The 22,262-nt window shown below is 52.0% G+C and overlaps 1 protein-coding gene across 1 annotated transcript; it reads right to left on the reverse strand.

The window, feature by feature from the left end:
• Nucleotides 1–10,402: 10,402 nt before the first annotated feature.
• On the reverse strand, nucleotides 10,403–11,417 carry LOC100903150 (uncharacterized). Its single transcript, XM_003737689.1, has 3 exons — nucleotides 11,223–11,417; nucleotides 10,774–10,902; nucleotides 10,403–10,570 (listed from the first exon to the last, which is right to left on the reverse strand). The coding sequence occupies exons 1-3, from the start codon at nucleotides 11,328–11,330 to the stop codon at nucleotides 10,466–10,468; spliced, it is 342 nt and encodes a 113-aa protein (XP_003737737.1). The 5' UTR covers nucleotides 11,331–11,417; the 3' UTR covers nucleotides 10,403–10,465.
• Nucleotides 11,418–22,262: the final 10,845 nt, after the last annotated feature.

Consider the following 22,262-nt stretch of genomic DNA (forward strand, 5'->3'; position numbering starts at 1 on the left):
CCTCCCAGATGGTTTCTTCGTAATGCTGTAGTATAGGAGCGAATCGCCACATTGGATTTCAGCCCCATGCGGAGACCCGATCTAGCCCCCCCCAAGAAAAATCCTGCGTACGCCACTGCCTCGAATCAGCTCTGATCCCATTGAGCTTCTTGGCTTTTCCACCGCATTCTAATCTGCCGCATACTGCTCAAGATGAAGATGGGCTTGGGTCAGCTTCGCGAACGGAATGGTGCATCTTGAGGTGCAGGGGCTGACGATACCCATCGAGGAGAGTAGTCTCAGGGAGGGAGTCGAATTAGCGAGTCCTCCAGGCGTTTGACAGGGAAGACGTCCGAACGGGGTAATAGAAAAGACGCAATACTTCCCGGTCTCACTCTCGAATTCCCGAGCTCAGAGCGACGAAACTCCGGAGATAGCTCCCCACATGTGGTCACTCTCCACGAATGGGGTGAGGAATCCGGGCCTGATTTCCGCCTCCCCCCCACCTTGTCCTATCATCTTTGTAGAACGATTCGGAGTCAGGTGCGAGAGGAAAACAGTTACACTTGTTCCCGCTTATCTCCGACCTATCGTGAGCACCGAGCTCATTCGGTCCTCATCCATCTGGAACGCTCTGTATTCCGTGCGGGCTCAGCTCGGGTGCGCCTGACGGGGAAACGCCGCCTTCGGAGATGACGCGCGGAGTCGAGTCGTCCTCCTCACTCTTTCCCCAAAGACTTCACGACCCGTACCATGAGCAGCGTGGCACCCCTTGACGCCGCTCGAGGCCTGGAACGCTTGTTGTTCTGTCTCGAACGCCATCAACCAGAACGCCGTCCTCAGTTGGGATATTTTCCGAGGGAATTCCAAGTCCTGTGCATATGCCCGACCGAGATGCCGATTCATTTCAAAGAAAATTGCCGTCTTTCCAACGTCCTACCAGGAGATGCTACCCCCCCCCCCCCCTTCGACATCTCCACGAGGGCCGGACCGCCCTTCTTGCCTTCCCCTCAGGACACGCTCCTGCCTGTTCCCTTCTTGTGAATGACGACTTGGCTTCCGAGAGAGATCAGGTATCGTGGAAAAGACCTGATATCTGATACCTGGGATACGGTACTAAGATCCTGATGCACGTATCATCGTGCGCACTCTGTCTCGGAAGCCTCAGTGGCCTGTTTTAGTTAGTTCAGATCTCGCCTGGACTTCGATTGACTTCCGTGCAAGGTTTGCTCCGTTGTCGGCGCCAAACTATCCTGATGCTCAAGAAATCTCATTTCGATTCGATTCCTGAAGATCAACGCGGTGCACCGCAGTCATCATCATCATCTTTTCAACCGTTGTCGAATTGGAGCAAGTCCAACGCCCGTGATATCGGGTATCTCGTACCATGTCCCGGAGCAGGAACCAAGAAGCTATATGCTCAGCCGGAGCGCACATTAAGAGTCTCGTGCCGTATGAAGGAAAACCCTCGCGGAGAATCTGCTCCATTCTTCCCCATCGCCAGAACAAAGCCTCCGTGTATCCTAATCCGATACAGCATGTCAGACGGACGCTTTCGGTCGGATACGCATTCGGCAGGCTAGCGGTCTAGCAGGCGAGTCGGCAAGAAGGGTCGACCAGTCGTTCAATATCGCAACGGATGGCGTCGACCGGGCCGACCTGTTATCTCGATTCCTGTTTCGCCCCGGGTCGTGTTGCCGTCATGGAGGATGGAGCAGGCGCATTGGTCGTTATCTGTCGGTCTTTGGTTAGGCGTGACGGTTCGTGGAGAAAGACTCAGGTACACATAAGGATTTCCCGCTTCTTCAGGCAGCATCGGTTTTCTCGAATTACTTCTGTATCGGAGTGCATCGGTCTTGCGGAAGCAAACACACTGCGGTAGGCAGACGCGCCAGATAAGAGCGAGGAACAAGAGAAATCGCGTCACCTCCCAAAGCATTACGGGAACATTTTCTCTTCCACGCTCAAAGAGAATCGCAATCGGTCGTTCCTCGTATCTGTCCCGCTATCGTTCCCCTACCACAGTTCGCCTTCTGTGGTGAACTGGGTCCGACAGGATGTTCCCCGAGCTATGACGCCAACTCCAGAAAGATGATTCGCTGCTTGCCATGTATCGAATCGTCTGTCGAAGGCCCCGCCATTGTGATCCTGTGCAGTCCGAGGATGGAAAAGCTCGCTTCCCCATCGCAAATACATAATTACGTACAGCCAAGCTCGTCGTAGTTGCGTCTCAGTCCTCGGAGGAAAACGACTCTGCTCGGAGTCCGACTTCGGCAACTCATTGGTGGATCCTCACTCAGATCATCGATATCGACTCGTGGGTCACCTCAGTAGTCCAGGTCTGTCGGGAGAATTGTGTGGAACATACGAAGAGGCAGCTCGCGGAAAGTCATGAAGACGCTGCTCCAATGATCAGTTTGCTCCTTTACGTTCTGCGTCCGGGAATTCGGATCTCATCCCTTCAGAAAAAAGGCTCCGCGGAAGGCTGACAACGGGCTCCCCATGATTACCCATCATGGAATAAGTGTGAGACTATTCCGCTATGAGCAATGTGTCTAGATATGTGCGTAAGACGAACGGTGATTTACGGGTACAAGTTCCGGAGCCCCACGCCTCTCTCCAACAGCGTGCAGGCTTTCTTGCTGGATAACTCACTTCTCTCTCACGACTACCCGGACTGCTGCGAATTCCGTGAGTCCTCCGAACCGACGGCCGTTGGGGGGAAAAACGTTTATCGGTCGCAAACTCCCTTCTCGTGGGGCTTGACTCTTCTCGGAATTCCTCCCAAATCCTTCTTTCTGTTTCGGAGCTTTACGAAGCGGAAAGCGGGCGAGGGTCTCGGGATGACTAGAAGGCTTACTTCAGAGCGTTAAGGAGACCCAGGAAGAGAGGGAGGCGGCCGCCACAGGGACCAGTTGGTGACGCTTTAGGGCGAAGACGGAGCTCGAAGAGTGGAGGCGGAAATAGGCTTTGAACTTTCAAAGCATCCCAATCTATCGGGAACGTTCCCCACGCCATCATAGGAGACGGTAGACGCTGGCCCCCGACCAAAAACAATAAAATGATTCCCGATAAACGAAAACTCCAGACAAGACTCAAGAGCAGCCTATGGGTTGCTCTGAATAGGTAGTCAGAATTCCTCGCCTCCAACCGTTGGATGACTTTATTTAGCGACCCACTCGAGCAGGCAAGGATTCCCTTTCCGTTTTCACTGAGAGCATACGTTTGGCCGATTCGAGAACAATTTGCTACTTGGGCTCGTGACTTGAACCCACCTGCTCAGATGTACTCGGTCCCGAGAGCCTGGAACAAGAAGCTCTGCATTATTAACACCTCGTTCAGGGTGCCGAAATAAGGCGAATAGCGAGACCCGCGCTTGAACTTCGGAAGTTACTCCATTTGAGGCACAAGGCACTAATTGGGAGCGCTCAATACGCCCGCTATCCGTCTGTATGGTAGGCTCGCACGACTCTGTGTTACGGCCGTGATCTCCGCTCGACAGACGTTCGAGCTTCACTGAGATAACTCAGAGTTCGAGATCGTCTTGGAATACGGAAATTTTTCGCTTCATCCAGGAGGCGGCTTCAGTCTTCTTGCGAGATTCGGCGGAATGAAACCACGATAATGACGAAATCTTAGAAACATAACGGGCTCCTTGAATCCGAATATCACCGAAATGCTCCATTAGGCCGAACGTTCACCCATCGGAGGAAATCGGAAGAAAAATCGTTCGAGCGATAGGATGGAGGACTTCGCTTTACCGACTCAATCCGGGGCGGAGCTATTCGAAATCGAAGTTTCTATATTGAGTGAAGCCTCCCATATCCGATGCGGAGACGAACGATCCGAGTGATGTATCACAGACACATGCAGACAGAACTTTCAAGCCCCGATAACCGGAAGGTTAAAGTGGTCTTCACATCTAATGCAGATTTGCACTGACCGCCTTCGCCCGATGAGCTGACGCGATGTACATTCCACAGAAGGTCGCTGACTCGAGTTCGGTGCCTGACTGAACCCTACGAGAACTCCTCTTCGGGAGTCGGAGAGATAAATCGATCAATCTCTAAAGGGACGAAGTCATGGTACTCTTCATCTTCTTTTGAAATAATCAAATGCCCTCATCCTCCCTTTGCTGTTGGCCGACGTCAATCATTTGGGAATCGACATGGGAACTACCGATCCGGACATCTGTGCTTTTTTTCAGTGGGAATTTCTGCGCCGAATCGCTTCATCGTCAATGCCCTGCCCGGACCGAGTCACCTCTGGAACTCCTCAACATTCGGGGAAGCCCACCTAAATTATCTTCTGTGGCGCGTTCATGACGTGCACTCGAATCGCGAACGTCATCTTGCAATCATTAGCTATGTCACGAGGTCTTGGATTGAATTTTCCTCAACATTCTCAATCGTAGCAGAGTACCCCACGGTCTGTTCGAAGAACGCGATAGTCCAATTCAGTGGAATAATCTCGTTTGATGATCCAGGAACTGTGGCTTTCGATCCGAACGAGCGATCGATCTGATAATCCGGCGCACCGATTTAGCGCAATTCGCTGTGCGAGGCGGAACGAAAATGTTATGAGTTCGCATCGATCGGTCTCGGAGTACGTCGGCCGGGAGAACACTCCTCGTGTCATCTACTATAAGTGCGGCGATCGACCGAGACCGGAATCCGATCAGATTCCGAGCTGGGAAGTGCAAATTCCCTCGAGTTTGCGAGCGAAAAATTACACGAACGTTTCCTTTTATCGCCAGCTTAGATTCGTCACCCTCGGGATCGGGGCCGCAGGTACGACGACGCACCACGGGAACCGAACCTCCCGGATTACACGAGGTTTCAAGGTTCGTTGTCGATTGCTCAAACTATTCACCGAAACTTGGACTTATTCCGGACGATACGAGCTTAAGCCCTCCATTCTCCATGACCTAGCGATCGGTGGACCGGAGAAAGTTCCGATATAATTTGTCGTTTTCTTTCATCCGTCAGCGAAGCAATCAACACGACAACGGCAATCTGCAGCCCGGCTGACGGAACGAGAGTTCGATTGCATGAGCTTAATATTGTCTCCCTTTGTCGCCTCGGATTTGTCAACGAGTTTTCATAGAGCTCGATTGATTCGGTCTCACGAGAGCCCTCTCTCTAAGAGGACTGCTGACGAAGATAAAACGCTGCAAGCTTTTGGAATTCGTGTGCTCTGAACAAAAGACGTGCGCGTGTCCGCTTGACAAATTGATGGCAGGTACGAAAAGAAATATTCCCTGTGGACGTAACACTATTTGCTGTTTCAATCTCTGTCCGTCCGTCTGACTGACTGACTGTCTGAGCGACAGAGTCAGTGCGTCTCCCGGGCGCACAGAACAGAGCTACACATGCGACACAGAAAAACGTAGAATTCATCGACCCCCAGGAACAGCACAGTTTTTGTCGGAACAGGTTTCGAATAAGGTCGTCAAGAAATCTATGCGATGTGGGTCGGTGTCCATCCCGATTGAATCGGAAGAGGAATTATTTAAGCAAAGAGAATGGAGTGGAATATGGAAATTGGGAATTTCTCAGCGACCATCGAGGATCCTCCGGGCTCGCGATGCTTCGAGATCTGGCTTCATGGTCCCCGGAAGGATCGTACGGGCTCTCCACGCAGCTCTTTCCCGATCAACACAAGGAATCATTAGACCCTAAACGTTCTTGCTCGACGGTGGTTGGCTAGACGGCGACCGCTTCTCGTCGCGAATGGACGAGTCGAGCATTTCGAGGCATTCCCGGATGGAATAATGGACGTGCTAGGTCTTCACCGCAGTAACCGGGCATTTTGGAGAGACTCTGGAGGACAGACGAATTGGTTGTTCCCTAAAAGTTCTTCGATTTCGTTTTTCGACTGAGACTCAGGTAATTCGTGGTGGACAAACTTCGGGAGTATCTCCATTCTTCCAGGGGGGAAATCCTCTTGGTTTTTGCGATTCATATTGGTGAAGCGTGAGTTCTGCGAGGCAGCGATTACCAGAGCCATCCTGGTGATTTAGCTCGATCGAGTTTCCCAAACAAGCGAAGATACGAGCTCAACGCTGGTGGAGCAAATCAAATCGAAAGATATCTACGTGATCTGAGCTCTGCTGGTGGGAACCCTATGGAAGCTCGATGAAAACTCTGATCAGTTGTCCGGGGAGCTTGACACGCAAGACAGCTTTTGGACGCGCAGGTCGTCAAGAGTCGAAGCTCGAAAACTTCGAAGGATGATTTTTGATTTGGACACCCTCCCACGACGATGCCGCGAAATCATCTCCAAGGGCATCTTCGAGACAAAGGAGAGGAAGTGCAAGCGTGTAATTCATCAACTTTTCGTATGATTGTCGTTTCTTTTTCGTTCGAAACAACTTGCTCCCCTCCTCCATGTCAAACAAGTCGAAATAATGTCCCGAACGATCGAATGTGACCCTTGCGGTGATTGTGCGAGGGTGTCCGACGGGAGCGGATCTGCGGCGTGAAAATCGCCGCTGGAGTCTCGGAATCCATTGAAAAGTGAGTTGTTTCGCTGTGGCTTCCCGACTCCATCCCACTGAGGCGTTTGGAAAAGTAACCTTTCTAAATGTAAATGAGATTCTCTCTGTGGCACATTAAGCTCACAAGGAGCGAGATTCCGCGGTATCTAGGTATCTAGGCATTCGAAGACGAACATACGTCCAGGTATCGTCGAACGCTGGGTCGATATTTGACTCGATTGCTCCAACTTCCAACTACTCCCGAACACTTCAGAATTCGTCCTGTATCAGTCAGCCTCCTGATAGTCGACGATGAAACCAGCACTATGCGCCCCCTGCCGTCTAGAATTCCGCGACGGTCCATCTGAGCGAGTCGAATTGAATTTCCCTGGGATAGTCGGAGGTCACGTACCCCTCATGGTAAGTTGCTGCCCCGCCCCCTGCCTTCAATCCCTAGGTCCACAAATGTTTCTCCGCGCGGAAACCATTGTGGCCCGATGATGTTCCGCCTTTCATTCATCCCCAACAGCGCCTCAATTTTCCATCCCTCAATCCTAGGTCATATGATTGCTTGACGTATGTGTATGATCCGTTGGTGATCCGTCCAACAAGGAATGTAGCTATGTATGCTAGAAATGGAAACTAAACGAGACCTGCCTCGAAGAAATCTCATATGAGCCTCGGCAGATCCGTAATGTGTAGAGACTGGATCGACCTCATGTCGCGAGCTCAAATTCATGTAGGTTCTATCCTGAGCGCACCGGTCTTTCAATCTACGGAGAAATCCTGTCATACCGGACTCGGATGGAAGGGACATTCGGCTATAACGGACCGATTGCCTTGCCCTAGCCGAGCCTCCAGTACATTCCATATTAATTGACTCGTTTTCAACGGTCACGATAACAGACACTCGGATACAACGGACTAATCCCCTGGGCTCGGTCCTGACCCGTCCCATGTCGTTCAACTCGCTTATGAGGGACCTATTCTCGCCGGGCGGAAACTCCTTCGAGAGTGATAGAGTGATAAGGGATGAGACCCTCGTGACGATCATCTGCGTGTAATCATTCCGATGGAAGACAAAGTCGTAGGAGCATCCAAGAAGCTCCTCTCATTCATTCGGAGCCACTCGAAGCAGGCGCTCGGATATAACGTAGCGCTTCGGCCGGTCCCTTGGAGTCTGTTCTGACGGGGTTCTACTGTAATTGGTAGCGTTGCTCGCTTATTCATAGATGGCATCCGGTGTAGCGTCGAGCCTTATCCGCGCTGGGATAATCTCCGATATTTTCCTGACCAACTGGCCATGTTCGCGCTCGATGTGAGAAGCAAGCCACGATAAGCGTTCGGGAATTCGATGGCGGTCCAAGAACGTGCGAGCGCTCAACGTTGTGGATTTTGGCCCCGGGCCGGAAATCGGATGCCCCACACAAGCGTTTGATCTACTTCCGATTCTCAGGGAGAAAGTTCCCCCTCCAGGAAAGTCCCTCCCGAGTCCCAGATTTCACCCTGCTGGCTCTGTTCCCCCTGCGGACAGAGCTCGTTCCCATGGAAGCATGGCCGAATGTTTGTTTTCAGTCAGGAGCCATACATACAGAGGTGTGGCGCTCGAACACGGAGATTGGCGGGGCGCGTGAGGGGAAGCACGGCACGCACAGTTTCCCAGCAGCAATATTGCTTCAGCTCGACAAATCCATTCACGTGTCTTCCTCATTCAACAATAGCATGCATCCGCTGTTCGCGCCAGAAGGCCAGTCGGTGTGCGTGCCTGACGCGCCGTTCCTCCGTCAGATTGGTTTCGGTTCGGGGGCCGGAGCTCGTCGCACGTCGTCACTTTGTTTGTTGCTTCTACCTGGAAAGAGGTTCGGCGCGATGCCGTGGCCTGTTTCATCACGTATTCAAGTCTGCCACGGACGCCATCATCGGCATCTTCCAACTCGGGCTTGACGCTCTCATCAGAGCAAGCTTCATAGACTTACATAGAAGAGGCAGGGGACGGCAGCGGTCGAGAGGACGGGGGGGGGGAGGTCGGCATGAGAGAAGAGAGCGGTGTAACGAGGGTAGTGAAAGAGAGCACACTGTCGATGAGGGAAATGAGGGATGAAGATCACACGGGGGCGGAAATCCGAGGGAAATTCCGCGCGTGTCATCACATTCCGTGGTGGGCGCTCTCACGCCACCCGCAGTGCTGTGGGAAGAGCTGGGAAGTAGAGTTGCCTCGTCAAAACCGATGCCATCTGTCACCTTTGGAGCTGAAACGGCTACGCCTAGCACGTGATGTTAGTGGAGAAGTGTTCCCTGGGCGGCCGGCCTCTATGGACGTCATTTCGTCGCATCCTTCTCTGACGGAGTCTGCTCGCGACAGCAGTACAAACCCAGTAGGCGAGCCGAACGGCGGCTACCCGGAACGAAAACATTTATCGCTCGGAAAAAGCTTGCGACGAATTTCCGACTACCACGTTCAGGGCGTTTGACCTCCGTCCCAACACAGTGAGCCATGCGTGTTTACGACACTTTCGGTGAAGCGACGGGTACGACGTTATTGTTTCGGGCGACCCGTCGTCCCACATATGATTGCTGCAAACTACGACTCGGCGCGGAAGATACCCTGTACCATGCGACCGTGACCAAACGTTCAATCCGCTGGATAAAATTCTAAAACTTCACTATATCCTCCTGATACGTGTCCATTTCTTGTCGTTTAATTTTTCAAGCCGGGAAAGTGATTTCCGGCGCCCGGTTCCTCTCGAAATACGTGCTCTCAGCTCCTTGAGCCGGGATATCACGTTCAGGACCAGGAGTTTCGAGAAGAGATAATTCTTCCAACTTCCGGAACAGAATGCTGTTTCTGCACCGGCGAGTCGATCGTGTTACCGTCGCCCAGCTCTACATGCGGTATGTGCGCGAGGGAGCGCCACCCGAATGAGCGTGGTCGATCCGGAATCGCGCTTTCACCGAAACATGTGCTTCCGAGGACTTGAGTTCTCGTCGAGAGGGCAGAGCAAGGCTGGGGCCCGAGGGATGGAGATCGGCAACGAGAGTCTAGTGTCTGTTCCAGGGTTGACAAGCAAATAACTAACGCGACGCTGCTCGAACAGGCAGACAACACATTATGCGTCTGCAGCGAGTCTCGGGCGGACGACGGGCCGCACCGACTTTTTGCGACGACGTCCCCAGGAACCTGGAATCTAGTCGGGGGCGCCCGATGAGATTTTCAAATCAGGGCGAGGATTCCTAATCGAACTGCGGCGCTAAATTTGTACACGTTCGGGAATCACAGGCCAAACTAGAGAAATTTTCGGAAATCCATCGCGGTGGGAAGTGACAATATCGGTTCGAGTGGCAGTCACGGAGTCCCTTCAAGCTCTGGCTAGAAACCCTAAGGAGCTGATAGGGAAATGTTCTCGCGTTGTCTTTTGTTGCCGGCTTCGAGATGATTTCTTCCTTCAATTATATGGATCTCTGATAGGATATTAATCAAGCGCGTGCCTTCTCCGCGACTCCTCCCTGTCGGCTTGTAATCTTCTGATCGAAATGCGACTCCCAACCGGAAGACGAGCGTGAGCTCGCACAGAAAATTGAGAGCTCAGTGGAAATCAGACGCTTGGTCCCTTCGAAGAAAATCACCGAATCACAGGTCCGATTCCATCGAGACGGGGACCCGACATTGCTTCAGAGGCCGAGGGGAATCCCTTCGGTGGCCGAATCCGGAGTAGATCCGCTTGCGAAGGACTCGCATGGTACCTACCGCGTTATCCCCTTCTGGCAGACGAAGTCGATCGTGAACAGTAGGACAAGGTTTTCCTGGGTCTGCATATGAGCTATGCTGGATATCGAGATCCAGACCAGTCGGCGTGGCTCCCGACACTTAGTACCTGTACGGAGAGATTCCGATTTTCGCGCGAACGTCTCCGATGCCGCAGTCAGGAATCATTGGATTTCGGTTGCCAATCCAGAACGGCTGGGGATTTATTTATCGATTCGACGATGGATGGACGACGGATCACTGACTCAATCCTTACCCACGACGCTTTCGCTCAGCGTCATCATACATTTCTCGAAGGCATAGAATCTCTGACCAAGAGCCGCTCTTTTATCCACTTCGGCCGCTCTGTTCTGGGTACGAGGAACAAAAGAAGAGGAAATTAGGAGGGAGATCGAATTGTCGAGAGTCCGCCTACCTCGTTGATTCAGAGTGGAGAACATTCACAATGGATTCGAGACATCGAAACGTCTAGCGGAGAGTTCTCGACGAGACATCGGCCTTCATTGAAAAATAGGATCACACCCGAATCTTCTTCTCTTGTCTTACAACGTACTTTTTCGTCCAAAATTTCCTGACGTTCGTGGGGTTTCGCGAGCCGGAACGCCTCTTGTTCACCAATGGTTATTCTGTGCTTCTTGGTGGCTTCGAGGAGCCTCGTTATATCGCTATCGCTCATATTAATCTGGAATTTGATGTAAAACGAGACAATAGGATCCGAAGCGAGTACATCCACTTCGCTGGGGAGACCTGGCCGACACTCGGAGTCTCTGCGGATAACCTTCGAAAGAGCCGCTGCGCAAACAGATCCATCAAAGGCGGTACCCGGATGCCCGAAAATATCGGATCGATCGAGGATTGAGCTACAGCCATCTTGTCCCCACTCAAATTTTATAAAGTCTGACACTCATTCCGAACCTGTCGCGTGACCGATACCAATATCCCAGAATAGTTTCAAATATCCAGGATGGAAACCCCAAGACCTCGCTTCACTCACGTCCTCACCTCTTTGCCGCAGCTCGTATATTGGCTCTGGATCTCGTCGTTCGTGAACTGTGCGAATAGCAGAACGGCCTGAAGGCCCACGACCACCAGCCATCTGAGATCCGTCATTCGGACACGATGCAACAGCCTCACAGCGGAACGTTCCAGGGTCACTGCCGGGCCCACGTAACCGCCAACCCCGGGAGAAGCGGATTCGATTTCGAGCACATTGTCCTATTTGGACGGGAGGCTCGCCGCTCGATGTTCGCAGAGGCAGTCGATCTGTCGCGATCGGACTCAATGCCGAGGGCACAAAAGTGGCCAGCTAAGGTCGCGGAGCTGAATTGTCCACGGAAGGGCTTTCATTTGAATCCTTACAAGCAGAAAGGCGATCAGATGACAAAGACCAATATACAGAACTCCATTCGAAAGGTGATCTCCCGGAGATCCTTCAATTCCAATGGGAAGGACAAACAGCAATCCGAGCTAAACTAATCGACTCCAGAGGCTGCTCCAGCATTGTCCACACACCATGGCGGTGAGTGACCGGAAACGACGTTTCATCATCGGTCGAGATGACGTCAGCTGGCTGAGTTCCTCGAGCGCGTCTGACGATTCGCAATAAGTGGGTTTGGGCGCCCGTCGCGACGATTTCGGCGGGATTTCGTAACGTTTTTCGGATCCGACACCGAACGAGGCGAAAATTGTCGGCGGCGAGAAAAGCCAATCTTTGACCATTACCCCTATCTTATGTTAGTCTTTCCTCATAATGATGGTCGATAATGCGTGTCCAGGTATGGTCGGTACCTGATTGAGAATCCTAGTCGATACCGTCAAATGATGGCTCAGGAAGACCAGCGAAACCGAAGAATGGGTTCGGAGCACCTGCCGCAAACGGTGAATCTAATCAGATGATGATCGATGACGATTCCACGAAAACGACGTGCTGAGGGAAGAACGGCTGCCCAATCTGCCGAATTCCCTGGCGGCGACCCCGTAGCGATATGATTCCGCGGAAGTTCTCACTCTTGGAACAATGCTCAATTATCGTATGCAATCAATGGCCCAACATATGCGACACGTCGGGGAGGGGGGGGGGATGGCAGGCTCTGTCTTAAAGAAATAATCTTCCCATTCAGTGCGTAGTAAAACTCCAAATGTTTCAGCTCACGCCATTCTAGAAGATAATTCATTCTTCTGAACGGTGACGACGAGCGCAGTCGCGTTGTCAGATGTCACTGGAGTGGGTATCGAAAGTCGAGATATTAATTTTGATTCCGGCGATATTTAGAGAGTTCTTCGAGAAGAGCGTGAGCAGGGGAACTCGGAGAAGGTTCGCTTGTCGATAACCGAGCGTGACAGGAAGAGAACCTCGACGATATTGCGCATGGGAGCTCTGGCGAGCTCCCCGTTTTTCCTGACACCTCGATTGCCCCTCACGATTTCCAGCAATCCTAGAACGAATAGTTCCGATCATGAATGGCGGAACTGACACTTAATAAATGAATCGACGAAGCGGCCGTGGAACACCGATTCTCCGCTGCAGTGAGTCGACGATCCCCAGCGCGTGGGGAGTTAATATATTCGTCAGAAAGGATTGCTCCTCAATGGCTTGATTCTGGTAAAATTGGGACAATCTCGACAATCGGTCTCAGGCGCATCGGAATAGTGATTTTTGACCCATTCGACATGTGACACAGCTGGATTGGGAGCAGGCAAATGATATTCTCCGTTGCGCAGCCGAAATTCTAGGGGGAGTCGGCAGACGTCCTCGTACATTGTCCTCGTTGCCACATTCCATTCAGTGCGAAACTCTGAAGTTGCAGCGGAGTACTCGAAAAGTAGTGACCGTCACTGAGAGAATCCGATCTCCTGATCTATGTATTCGCTCGCTCAGCAATTCTCGGGAGCTTTCCGCTCCGTCGCGCGTCTATCAGAACGCTGCGGACGATCTCGAAACCGGCAAGGAGCATCTTCAAAGGCCCCTGTCCCACGCTAGAGATCACGAAAGGGAAAATTATGGTTTTACACTTCGGAGACCCAAGTCCCTCCTTGGACTCGCATTCTGTCTCCCCGGATCACCTACCGTCCGAGATTCAAATGGGATTATCACGAATACATAGTACACCTAAGGCACCCTTCTCTCCGGTTCGAGGCCAGGTCCGAAACACCGGTCAGCTTAGGCTTCTTCTGCTGGAAGAATGAAACTGACAGTTGAATGATCGAGCCCGCTTATGAAACGAAACTGGATATGAGAGACATCTTCCGGATCCCCGTCCCCATAGGATCCCATGGTGTGGGGGCTGGGTGGCTCTCTTACGAAAGGAATCCTTCTTGACCCTCCATTTCCAGCTTTTCGCTAGGTACCTTATCTCGAGGGAATTGTTTTGCGACACTCTGGCATTTCTCGCACAGTGAGCTCCTGATTCCAAAGTCAAGCGCAATTTCGTCGAGTCGATTCGTCAATAATTTTGTAAATAATTGAGATCTGTGATTCGAATCTCCAGCTGATATCCCTGTTCGGACCGCCACTAGATTCAGCAATCATGCTCTCTCGAGCAACGCCTGAAAAGAAGATCCAGGCGCTGGACGATGCGACTCGTCTCAGAAAACGACTCCTTTTGAATGAAACCAAGCTCCGCGTCAATCTGCATATGCAAGAAGATTAGACTAAAAACATACGTCGCTCGACTGAGTAAATCAACAGGAACATCGCTGGCACGAGTTGTGGGGAACACATCTCGGATATAGGAGAAAACCGGATACAGGGAATTTTCCCGGTTCCCGAGGATTTTCCCATGGGCAGGTCGACTGTATCGTAACACGGAAAGACTGAATGATGACAAGCGGTTCATGGTTTAGCTTCCGAGCCAAGAGGGCCATGATTGAAGAGTAGACGTCAAGTTTCGTATATAGCCGAGGAGAAGAGAAGACAGATGTAATGGATAGGGGATGAAGTAACGACTCGAGGATGAAATGCTCTCATTCGAAAAGAATCGATGGCTCTGAGCTGAAAGTCGAGCGCTGATTGACATCCAGAGCCGTGTTCCTCAGGGAGCTTCAGCGCCGAGCATCGTCGCAGACCTTCTCGTATGCATGGAAAGGAGACCGATTTCAAAATTCGGGGTCCATCGGAAGGGGTTCGGAGGGCTCAGTGAAACCTCAGACGTAAATATATCAGAGAGAGGCTCCGCGAGCCAGCGAAGTGCAAGCGACGTTCACCACGGGTTCATCAGGGCAAGTTTTGGAAACACTCCGCTAATCAGTCGCGTCTTATCTAATCGTGTCTTCGTGAGGATATGGAGCCCCCCCATGTTTTCTTCGGACGGGTCCCTTTCGGTGTTTCACGCACGGACAGAGATGATTCTCCGGAAGATGGTGTCAACGTCCCCCGTCGGCGGCTCTGACAGCATAGCCCGCGAGGACCGTCTGGTTGACATGTGAATCAACAAAAGATGTCGACTGAGCAGAGACGACTGATTCGTCTGACGAGCCCCATCGGATAACGCTCCAGGTTTGCCTATCGGTAGCCGACGTGTCAATACGGATGGTCGATTCGTCAAGAAGCAACGTAGCGTTCCGGTCAGAGAATAGGAATTCTGTCGAGTATCATATTCCCAATCACTTATGAGTGTGTGAGTGTTATCTATCCATTCATATATACATACATCGGAGGGATCAGAGATATCAGGAGTCGAGAATCGCCTCCTCACTTCGGTGGAGATTTCGTCACCGTTCTGGAAACGCCCTGGGAAAATCCTATATTGGAACGGAAAAGCCTCCGAAAAAAAACGAGAGAGATTCGACTGCCAACGAATGTCGGAGACACTCGTTACGAAGGAGTCATTTGTGAACGATGAGGTAATGACTCATTAGTGAGGAGGATTCCTCTTTGAAGCCAACAGAGCCAGGAAATGAGACGTCTGACTTGTTCCTTGTGAGTTTTGTCCTGGAGAATCTGAGCGTATGGGAGTTCCGGCAATGCCCGGGATCTTCGACGAAAGCCTTTCGAGAGAGGTGATTAGGAGATCTCGGAGCGCCAGCGTTCTGACAAAGCCTTCAGCTCGATACGATCGCATGCTTCCACGAACGAGCTACGCGTGCTCGACGTGTTTTATCTCGGATCGTCAGCGCAGTTTGCACGAACACGTGTTCACGGGCAAACAATGCAACCAGCCTAGGGCTATCAAGAGGGTTCCCCGCCTCGGAAAATTTGCATCACAGATCTTATCGACCAATGTTGCGTAGTAAAAGCTTGCTCGAGGTCAACCGACCCGGCTCGCTTGTGAGGTTCGCACATGAGTCCTTCGGTTCCCCAGTCCCGAGTCATAGCCAACGCACGCTTTGATTTGAGTCCGCAGCTGCTCAAAGGTGAGACTGCCGCGGAAGACACGGGTTGGCCGACGAAAGGAAAAACGCTTAACCCCGAGAATGACCTAGGGTTCCCAATAGGGAGGAGCAGGCTCTATAGACAACGCCACCGGTATTCACGAAGATATCTGGAGACGCCACAGGCAGCCAACCCCTCTTCAGAGAATATCCGGGATGAACATTTTTTCCTATGAATAATGCGAATGAGTGAATTCGGCAGCTGGTCGCGACTTCTTTAGGGGAGAGTCCAAGCCGAGCGCGCGAACGAGCTGCCGCCACCACACTCGCAGGCCGTAGGGGAAAGTTCCTCATTTCATTCATTCTCCGACCTCATGATATAGAGATTACGAATGCCCATCGATTTCATGCCGTTAAGGAGAGTTACATTTCGGTCTGCAATCATCCAAATCGAGATGGGTATATCTGATGAGCCGGCGTTTCGATTGGAACTATGACCGAGCTCCGAGCCGCCTGATATCCTAGGGAAAGTTGGGCGTTGTACCTTTATTTTTTTCACTTCCTGGAGAAGGGAGTCCCGAGGAAGAGCGAATACGGGTACTCTACCCTGCAGTGGAAGTTTATCGTTATGGACGCCACAAGCAGAGACAGAGAGCGTCAGGTCAGCAATCGCGATTGTGCGTTCCGCGCCTCGGAAGGAGACGTTTATTACCGATGAGATGGTTGCCGCGTCCGCGTGACCAGCACGTCGGCAGCCAAACGTGCACGACCAGGACGGCGGCTCCCGTCCAGGAGGGGTACTATTTTCGCTCTGCTGGATCACTCCACGGGGTGATGACTGATTGTTGATGTCCGGGACCGCGGAGCTCATCTTTTGAGCTCACTCCAGGGTGAAAGATTGAGAATTTTACGGGAGACAAAGTCATGAAATCTTGTCGCCGGCGCCGTTCGTGCATGATCTGAGCCGACATCCGAGTCGGTAGGCACATTGTGCGGGGAAGACCCCTTCCCGAATTCGGCGCTCTCCATGCTGATGGATCGCCCGCATTCATCATCGAGCCGGAAGTAACCTGTTTGCCGGCTCAAATGCCATCGCTAATTCGGTTCGAATCTCCGCCGCCAGCGCCTCGAGTCGTCGGTGGGTTTTTCCGGGACGGATTTCCTCCTGCACCGGGTGGCCCCGATCCGAATCCATCCGTTGATCAGTCCTTCTGCTCAGCAAACTGCAAAGAGATAGTTTTATACCCACTTGGAGTTGCGCAAGCCTCCGGTGCAATGTGACCTGATAAGCGTCAGCCGAGCTTGAAGCGCGCGCCTTGGGATGACCGAGAGTGGAGAGGACAATACAGGGAGTTGTCATAGAATCGTGATGTTGTCGTAGAGAACACGTCCCAAAAAGCTGAGTACGAATCGTCGGGATCTCCTCCGGAGATATTCCAGGTAATTTCTTCTTTGATTTCGAGGAATTCCGCTCGCTTCTGAGCCGCTACTCGCTGCCTGTGCAGAGGCGCGCAAGTGCCTGGGCGGATTCACTGACCGAGTGTGGTGCCTTTCGACAAGAAGCACATCTCGGCGCGATCTCTCGAGGTGAATCATCCGACAAGATATTCGGAAGATTGGAGCCGATCTCGGGAGAGCCGTTCGCATTGATGACGAAATCTATGAGACAGATTAGGTGAGCGATCGTTCCTCGCGAAAAAGCTGAGAAATATATCTGGCGCTCACGGAGTCGTCCTCCACCTCGCCGAATTAAGGAGAAGCATTAAGGAAGTCATCCTGCGAAATCATATCCCAGAGAGCCGACCACAACCGAAGCTTGAGAGACGAGCGGAAAATTCGATTTCCTCATATTGTGGGGTCTATAAATATTTTTTTCTGACGTCAATGATGACTCGGCGAGAAAGACGCGAGCCCTGAATGGAGCGGAATTAACAGAAGTGTCGCTTCGAACCCCAAAAAGATCTCGACAAACTATCATTCGAAGAGCGACTTATTTTGGCCCTAAGTGCCAAGGATACTCGGAGGAACCTCATGGCGCATCAGTACAGGGAATGTCGTCGAAGACGCTTTCCTGACGCTTGCTCCGTTTTCAGAGAGGACGCCGCATAATGGAGCTCGACTTCCTGTCGACGTTCTTCACGAAATATGTCGGGAGATTCGTGAATTTGCCGCGGCCTCCCCGCTACTTGTAAGATCACTGGGAATATCACTCGAATGCATTTGATCAAGACGTCTACTCGTGATACTGACTGACCTCCATCTTCTCCGCAGCCGCCGGCATTCGATCGCGAGCGCCTTTGCTGGCCTTCCAGACCATCTGCTCTACAGAATTTTCTTGCTTTTAGACAGTGACACTCTGCTGTACATATCGATCATAAACAAGCACTTCTACAATGTAGTTGCGTACATGATTTACTCCCAACAAGCGCAGATAAAGAACATAACGAGACCCATTCGAGTTTACTTAATGATCAATGGACACAAGCTGAGAACACTGGACTTGTCGTACTGCACCCCGAACGAGGTCTGCCTTCGGAAGAGTCTCGAGTCGTGTCCGAATCTCGTTGAACTCAACCTGTTGAACGTCGACATTCCACACCCAGGAGTGATTGATTTCGTCACACAGCTGAAGGTTTTGGAAGAGCTCACTTGTCCCGTCCTGCCGCCAGTTGATAAGTTGCGCGAAGATTCCGATGACGATGATGATGACGACGATGATGATGAATTCGAATATGACTATCGAGTGTTTTCAAGACTCACTCGTCTCAACATCGAGGTGAGGCCCGAGCCTGCTACGTTTCGACCCCTCTTCGAAATCTTCAACAGATGCATAGTGATCCACGCCATACACATGAATGTGATCGGAAGCGAGACTTGCGGAAACAAGGAGCCAGACCCCAATGTGGGGCTGGAGAAGAAACGATGGCGAACCTTGCGGAAGTTCGCGCTGACAGTTAGCATGTCAGACTGTGTTAAATATCATCGTTATTATTTAGATAGGGTTTTCGCGAATAATCAAGACCAACGGATCCTTGATTGGATCTCGGCAGACAGAGAGTGCTACGTGTACGAAAACAAGAAGGTCAACGGTGAAATCACGTACGGTCCTCAAGTCGAAGATACCTGGCTCAGCAAAGTGAATCACATTTTCTTCGAGGACTGGAAGCAGCTCATGCGTTCGCCGCCGCCCCCGGGACATCCGCGGGAAATTCGTCTCAGCCGGAGACAGGCGTCTCACGAAGGCATCCCGCCAAAGCTGTTCGGGGCAATCAGAAGCAGGATTTCGAGTCTTGTCGAGCTGGATGTCATCGATTGCCACGACTTCGTCCCTCAGAATCGACTGCGGGAATTCTTCGAATCGTGCGTGAACTTGGAAGCCTTGGCGATCTCTGTGTGCCTGCTGATTCCTCCGGAGCCGGTTGGGGATTTCCCCGAGACGCTCAGCGGGATCTTCTCGAGGATGAGGCTGAAGCGATTTTACGTTCAAGGATTCCACGTGACCTACAATAGAAGAGCTTCGAAGCGCTTCACGCGGTGTGCCGTATGCAAAAGCAGCGGAAGGAATTTCACGAGGCTGAGCACGCCGTCTTTCGAGAACTTGCAATATCTTGACGAACTGACCTTCTTCCACATCGTGGTGGAAGAAGGCGCCCTCCCATTCCTGGTCAACCCGAAGGCGCACACGATACGGCTAACTCTGAACTCGGAAAGTACGGCTAGGGAGTGGGGCGTTTTTCTGCGAGGATGCACAAACTTGAAATATTTCGCTGTCTCGCATGAGCTCTTCGAAACGACAGGCCGAGGCGCAATTAGCATTTGCGATGCTCTTCATGAAAGCCCGCGACTGAAGGAAGTGTGTCTTGGCGTGGGTCCCACATCTTCTCTTCCGAGGAACGTCGGACAGGCGGCCCCTCACCTCAACCTCCTGCATACGCATACCCTGCAACAAGGAGTCCGGGTGGATACTCCGGACTTTTTCGCCCTGAAATCGCCGCATAGATCGCTGGATTCTGTCTTCGATTTCGACATGGATGCGATCCCCGAAGATCCTGAAAGGGCTGTTTCGACGCGGAGAGCCTACTCCCGCAACATCCGAGGCATCTCGGCACGTAGACTATGTTATTCGGAAAATTTCATTGGACTGCTCACACCCAAAGGATGGGAATAGACTCGGTACAAGAACTTGGTTGAATAAAATCGAAGGTTTTTGCTAGAGCAATCGTGTACTTGATCTGACCTCCGACCGAAGATCCTCCCGCACGAAGACACTTCCGAGCGAGAGGCTAAATTCTGGGCGCTATCGGGGAGTTCGGAACACTCGAGTTCGAAGTGCAAGGCCAGGCCATGGGGAAGCAATCGAAGATCTAGCTCGATAAAAAGGAAGTATTTCTGAGAGTTTGGAAGTCCCTTCTTGCAGTTTCACCTGGGGACTGATATTCAAGATCTGATTCGACCGTCGGAGGGAGTTCCGAGAGAGGAATGGTGATCTTGGAACATCTAGCCTCCGTTCAGTTTAGCTATTCCCAGATCGAGACCCACCGCAGGTCTCCCCGATATGAGCGAGCTTGACGACTCTCGGCGACTCTCTTAGAGAAATCGGACAGCGCGCGGTTGAGACATTCGAGGCGACCCACTCTACGGCAGACTCCGATCGAGTTCCCCCAAAAACCAAATGCCATCTCTTTCGAACCCATCCTCTGTCGACTTCCTCCCGTGAGTAGTTTCACGCATTCTTCTGGAGAGGCGATGCTGGATTGGAATTTCGCCGATGTCTCCACGCCCGACCGGCCCCTCCCTGGATCCGCCACTGGGTCCCGGAGGAACTCAAGCATCTTATCGACGTTGTCGTATCTCCAGAGAAATCTCACGTTGTATCGCTCAGTCTATTCATTTTGATCCTATCACAGGCCGGCCCAATCCGAATAGCACGAAGGCAGCGGGGAGAGAGCGAAGAAATTATCGTGTTTCATCCGGGGGCAGCAGATTGCGATATCGGTCGAGACTAGACTCGATTTTTTTTCCCCGGGCACATCTGTGAACGTTCAGAAAGACATCTTCTTTAGTTTTCCGCCAGATGCTGAGGAATTCGCTCTCTTCTGAACCGGTGCGCGCGTGTGTGTGATGAAGTGTGTCTGAGCGTCGATTGGGAATTCCAGACGTGTGCGTTTCCTTGACAGCCCCTCCACCGGTTCGCGGTCCGCTCAGGAAGATTTGACTCTCCCCAGAACTTTGCCCTTCACCTCGGAGAGTTTCGCGCTGACATTGCCGCCGCAATACGTGCCTTCGATGGGAGATCCCCCGTATACAAAAAAAGGCCCGAGCTTATCGTCCGAAAGTTCATCCGGAGGGACCGTCACGGGAGAATTCCCACCACGCTATGCGAGTGAGATCTCCTAATAGAGATGTCACGATCAGATCGGATGGTCGACGAGATGATACCTACATTTTCGATGATGTATGTGTATATCCCTCCATCCTACGTAACAGTCGATTTTCTCCATGTGACAACGAGGCGCTGTAGCGCGATTCAGGACTTGGGCAGCTGATCTGGCTCTGGGTGAGGTCGGTGTCGGAGCCCCGGAGCTCTCGGTGATCGAGCTCGTCTAATTTGAAAGAAAGGAGAGGAGTGAATCGACAGGGGAAGGCGTTTCTTCGCAACAATAATGGAACGCACCCCTAACGGAGCAATTCAGAATGCCGAAAAGCATGCAAACAGTGAAACGCTGAGCTCAGAGTCTCGATCAATGGATTCGATGATGTTGTTGAAATTTTCATCAGCTTGTGCAGCCTTTGAGCGGAATGTAATCGAAAAAGAAGGAGACACGAGCGGCGAGAATGAGAAGACGGCCCGACCTGCCGAAGCGAAACAAAGCGGCTCAGCGCGTCACAAGAAATCAAATTACTCGAGAAATGGACTCGCAAGACGAGGTTTGTCGAGAGAAAAAGAACGCGTTTGCTCTAAAAATCAGGTGGAGAGTTCATTCGCTCCCGAACGGAGGCGCCGACCGGTCGTTTGCGTTCTCGCAGGTAAACTCGGTCGGTGATTCGAGATGCGCCACCCAAAATGACGTTCCCGATAATTTCATTCCGCAGGCGAAGCTTCGAAGATAAACGATCCAGAGCATCCAATCCAGTCTCCTTCGAGCAACGTGGGCGGCAACATTCTCGGCTCGCCCTCGGACGATGTGAGCTCCAGCCTAGCCAGAACTATAGTCGGAAATTCTCCTCAGCGCCAGCTCGGGGAAGCGCTAAGAGGAGAAGAGGAGAATCCCTCGAGAACTCGCGCGCACCAGAAGTTCGCTTTCGTGAAGTCCAGAGTTCACACGGTATCAATCTCGAGTGAGTCGAAGAGCAAACGATCCGCGCAAAAATCGATTGCGTCCTCGATAGACACCGTGACCCTGACAAGTGACGGTTTGAAACGGAAACTCCTGGCACCCGCTCTGAAGGGACGAAAGTTCGCCCCGATCGACATCGGGCCCGATCCACTGGAAGAGAGGTCTAGCGATCTAAACAATCCGAAATATCATGTGAACGTACCGAAATCCTTGAGTGAATTGGAGAGCTCTGATCCCGAGCCGGCGAATCCTCTAAATACTTCGAGAGGAATCGTCCGAGAGCCCTCGTCGAAAGAAGAGCCCGCGGGGAGAGACGATGTAATCAGGGGGACTGGGGCTCGGGCCTCGACCACATCTTCCGAATGGAAAGCGATCCCCGCGAAATTCATACCAA

The sequence above is a fragment of the Galendromus occidentalis genome, unplaced genomic scaffold, assembly GCF_000255335.2.
Source record: "Galendromus occidentalis unplaced genomic scaffold, Mocc_1.1 scf7180000075612, whole genome shotgun sequence".
NCBI lineage: Eukaryota > Metazoa > Arthropoda > Arachnida > Mesostigmata > Phytoseiidae > Galendromus > Galendromus occidentalis.

Excerpts from the sequence above, each read along its gene's own strand:
- LOC100903150 (XM_003737689.1), bottom strand. The coding sequence starts at position 11,330 with ATGACGGATCTCAGATGGCTGGTGGTCGTGGGCCTTCAGGCCGTTCTG. Across the intron at positions 10,903-11,222 it reads ATACGAGCTGCGGCAAAGAG|ATTAATATGAGCGATAGCGA; the intron begins GTGAGGACGTGA and ends ATCAAATTCCAG. Across the intron at positions 10,571-10,773 it reads AGGAAATTTTGGACGAAAAA|AACAGAGCGGCCGAAGTGGA; the intron begins GTACGTTGTAAG and ends CCTCGTACCCAG.